The 3,595-nt window shown below is 38.5% G+C and overlaps 1 protein-coding gene across 8 annotated transcripts in view; it reads right to left on the minus strand.

Moving 5' to 3' along the window:
* The window catches only part of cenpe (centromere protein E), a 26,246-nt gene that overhangs the window by 7,483 nt on the left and 15,168 nt on the right, over window positions 1-3,595 (minus strand). For 5 of the 8 annotated variants that reach the window (XM_014011103.1, XM_014011100.1, XM_014011106.1 and 2 more), the window contains 5 exons: window positions 1,755-1,907; window positions 1,341-1,565; window positions 920-1,003; window positions 571-792; window positions 358-453 (listed from right to left, as the gene is read on the minus strand). In XM_014011103.1, the coding sequence (XP_013866557.1) occupies window positions 358-453; window positions 571-792; window positions 920-1,003; window positions 1,341-1,565; window positions 1,755-1,907 (780 nt within the window). The remainder of the gene's footprint in view (window positions 1-357; window positions 454-570; window positions 793-919; window positions 1,004-1,340; window positions 1,566-1,754; window positions 1,908-3,595) is intronic. The other 3 variants (XM_014011105.1, XM_014011102.1, XM_014011101.1) reach the window with 2 other exon arrangements.

The following is a 3,595-nucleotide window of genomic DNA, read 5'->3' on the forward strand; positions in this document are numbered from 1 at the left end:
ATGTTTTCTAGTGATAATTCTTGTTTCTTTTCAGTAAAATAAAAGGACTTGTAATTGTCCTGCATGCTTCACCCCAGAGTGGCTTCAATACAGTAAATTAAATGTGCAACAACCATAGCATTATACAACATAAACAGAGCTTTTTCATTGAATAATTCTCTTACTTTATACAATACTCCAATAGGATTTAGCTATTTTTGTTCTTAAACTTATTTAATGYGATTTTTCCATGTTAGCTTTTCATCTACGATGACACCCAGAAACTTCACTTCACTGACTACAGATCTCAACACCATCGACTCCAAACGGAACATACAACATATTCAAAGAAATGAAATAAAAAGAATGTTAACCTACGTKAAGTTTCAGCATGGCCTCTTGTTCATCTCGCTCAGTTTGCTGCTGTAGATTCCTTTGTYCCTGCTGTTCTAACTTCTCCTGAGTGGCTGTGATCTGCAATTAGATGAACAAAATCACCGATKGTACTTTTAAAGTTTTGACGTTCGCTGTGAAGCTCGTTTAAGTTGTTTTTCTCAAATAATCAGTGGCTTTGTCATTGGAAATGCGTACCATCTGTATCTTATCCTCCAGCTCTGCTCCAAGGTGCTTCTTCTCCTCTCTCAGTCCATCAAGAAGCTCCTGCAGCTGATCTCGCTCCTCACTGAGAGACGTCACTCTGCTCCGCAGCTTCTCCATCTCCTCTGTGTGGATCTGATGAATGGTCTCCTCATTAGACAGCAGTGCATTTCTCTCTGCTTCAACTTGCTTCAATTTATTCACCAAATCCTCAGTCTGTTAAAAAATAATTTGTGCAATTTACTTTAGGAGCAGGAAAAATGACTTTTTTTTTTAATTCAAAAGGCCCAAATGTCAACATAAAAGACAACAGAAGCAAAAGGTTGTACAGAAAAGGCCTCACCTTTTCCACAGACTCCTTCAGATAATCTTCTAGCTGCTTTTTGTGCTGAGTAACAGTCTGGAGATCCATATTCAGCCGAGTCATCTGTTGATGCAAAGACAAACAATGTTTGTCACCGATATGTCATACACTTCTACTTTATGCAAACAGCATTTCTGAAATGATATACTCACTTTCAGTCAACTACTGAAAACGATTTTCTTTCAGAACAAATTATTTGTTGTCGCCTTGTGAAAGTTTAATTCTTTTTATTTTCACTTGTCAACTGTGGACAGAATAACTTCAGATACTTGTCTATTGAGGTATTTTCAAATCTCCTTACAGGGATTGCTTCTCATTCCCACATTTCTAGTTAAAACTGAGTGATTGTCCTTGTTCATTTCTCCATTTTAACTCAAACCACATGCTTTCTAACACAAACCTCAGCTTGTAGAGTTTCTCTGTCCTCCAGCTCTGCTCGGAGCTGCCGCGTCTCCTCTCTCAGTCCCTCCAGAATGTGCTGCAGTTGATCTCGCTCCTCACTGAGAGACGTCGCTCTGCTCTGCAGCTTCTCCACCTCCTCAGTGTGGGCTTGGTTGCTGGCCTCGTTCTCAGACAGTAGACGGACTCCAACTGCTCTCACCGAGTCCAGCTCTTCAGTCAATATCTGAGTTAGAGATAAAATCACTGACAATGAAACAATGCATTTCAAAGTAGATATAATAGCATAATATCTGCTTTTGAATRAGCTTGCTTTCTATAAAAATGCACTGTATTCGTTCATATTAAAAGTTCAAATGTGATTACGTCACCATTTATGTAATATTTGTGTTATTTTTAATTTTTTTAGTCTTGCCTGGATTTTGGACTGGAGAGACTGGATACTTCTTTCTTCCTCATTTCTGCTGCTCTGCAGTTCTGACATCTGACTCTTAAATGCTGCAAGTTCCTCTTGGAGGACTCTGCTTTTCTCCTGAGAAGCCTTCAGTTCCTCCTGTTTCTCAGTCATCTGAAACATTTACCAGCAATGACTCCTGAAACTGAAGACCTTCCAATAACAAAACAGTCTATAATATTAAAGTGAAGCATTTTAAATAGCATGGCTGTAAGGATGGAAAGGTTAATCAGGGTTTCCCCTAGGATTATTTTTAACTGTAGTGGCGTGGTGTCCTCTCATGAGCGTGTGTGTGTGGGTAGTTAAAATGTGATTTAATAAGTATATTGTTATGTATACAAAGTTTAGTACATACAAATGTTCTCAGCCAGCAGGTTAACAGTTTTAGGAGCTGCCTGAGGAGAACTTCCTCGTTCTCCTCCTCATCCTCTTTGAAACAGAGATCAAAAACCAACATCCATCCATAAGCTTTCTGCTTCCAGGTCAAACATTTTTTATTTAAATGGGAATATACTGTGTACATGACCTTATTAAAAGTTACAGTTTAGTGTTTTTAAGACTGAAGACTTTCGGAGGAAAGAGGTTTTTAAACATCTTTTCTATCATTTTAGTGTTTTCAACTGAGGGGCTTTGATATGTTTATTTGAAAAAACATTTTAGCAGAGGAAGTTCTTTGCACAGAAAAAAAAATATATATTTTTACTGTTTTTTTTTAACCAAACTGACAAGTTTCTCCAGTAAAGTTATTGCGTAATTTAAAAAGGCATTGAAACACTTGGTTAAATTTACAAGATATTAACTACAAGCACCTGAAGCTGACTCAGAAATCTGTGATTTTAGAAAAAATAAAAGTCAAACGTAGACATGTCTTTAAAAGACCCAGCCCCCTGCTAGGCCTGTCGCGATAGTCAATAAATCATTTAATTGCACGATATTTTTTTTTGAGGTCGGTAAAAAAAAAAAATGACGATAAGTTTCATTTTCCTGCTGGTTTACTTCGTCTCTCTCCCTCTCTGTGCTCCGCTACAAAGGAGCTCAGCTGACTCCTCCCCTCCTGTTTTCTTAGTGTCGGGAGGAGTCAACTCTCGCGTTAGCATGAGAGCTCGTAGCAATAAACTATAGAAACGTTTCAAAGCAGAACGTGGCTGCTGCAGTGTCGGATCACTAGAGCCTGAATTTCGCTGCGGGGAGACACAGAGAGAGGAGGAGAAGGGGTGGGGGCTGAAACTCCCCCAGACCTGCGACGTCAAGACTTTACCTGTAGCTCCCAAAAATAACAGGAAACTTAAACGCACCATCAGTGTTTTAACAAAACACCCCAAAAAAACTGTAGCTGTCCCAACAACTCATGAGGAAAACTCTGAACGTCTGATTTCCTCCCCCGCAGCGCTCTGCTTGTCTCCTCACTGACTGTCCCCTCCTCACACACACATAGACACGTTTGTTCTTCTATCCTCATGGGGACTTTGCATTGACTTTCATTCATTTACCAGTATTTTCTATTACCATTTGACCCTAAACCTAGCCTAAACTTTACATAGGATATGAACTGGGCTTATGTCCCCATAAGAAACAGTGGGTCCTCACCATGCTGTGTAGTTTGCTTCATCTCTAAAGAGATGCTGCTCTTTAATATTGTTTATTTACTGTCTTAGTTGTGTGTGGTGTTTAATTTACATTTTGTTGTTCTTTGTTTTTTTTTTTTTATTCAAGTGCATTTTTTTGTTAGACTGAGTCCACTTTGTTAAACATTCTTTAAAAAAATTAAAGTTTATTGATTTATTACACTTACATATTACGCT

This window comes from Austrofundulus limnaeus, unplaced genomic scaffold, assembly GCF_001266775.1.
Source record: "Austrofundulus limnaeus strain Quisiro unplaced genomic scaffold, Austrofundulus_limnaeus-1.0 Scaffold76, whole genome shotgun sequence".
Lineage (NCBI taxonomy): Eukaryota > Metazoa > Chordata > Actinopteri > Cyprinodontiformes > Rivulidae > Austrofundulus > Austrofundulus limnaeus.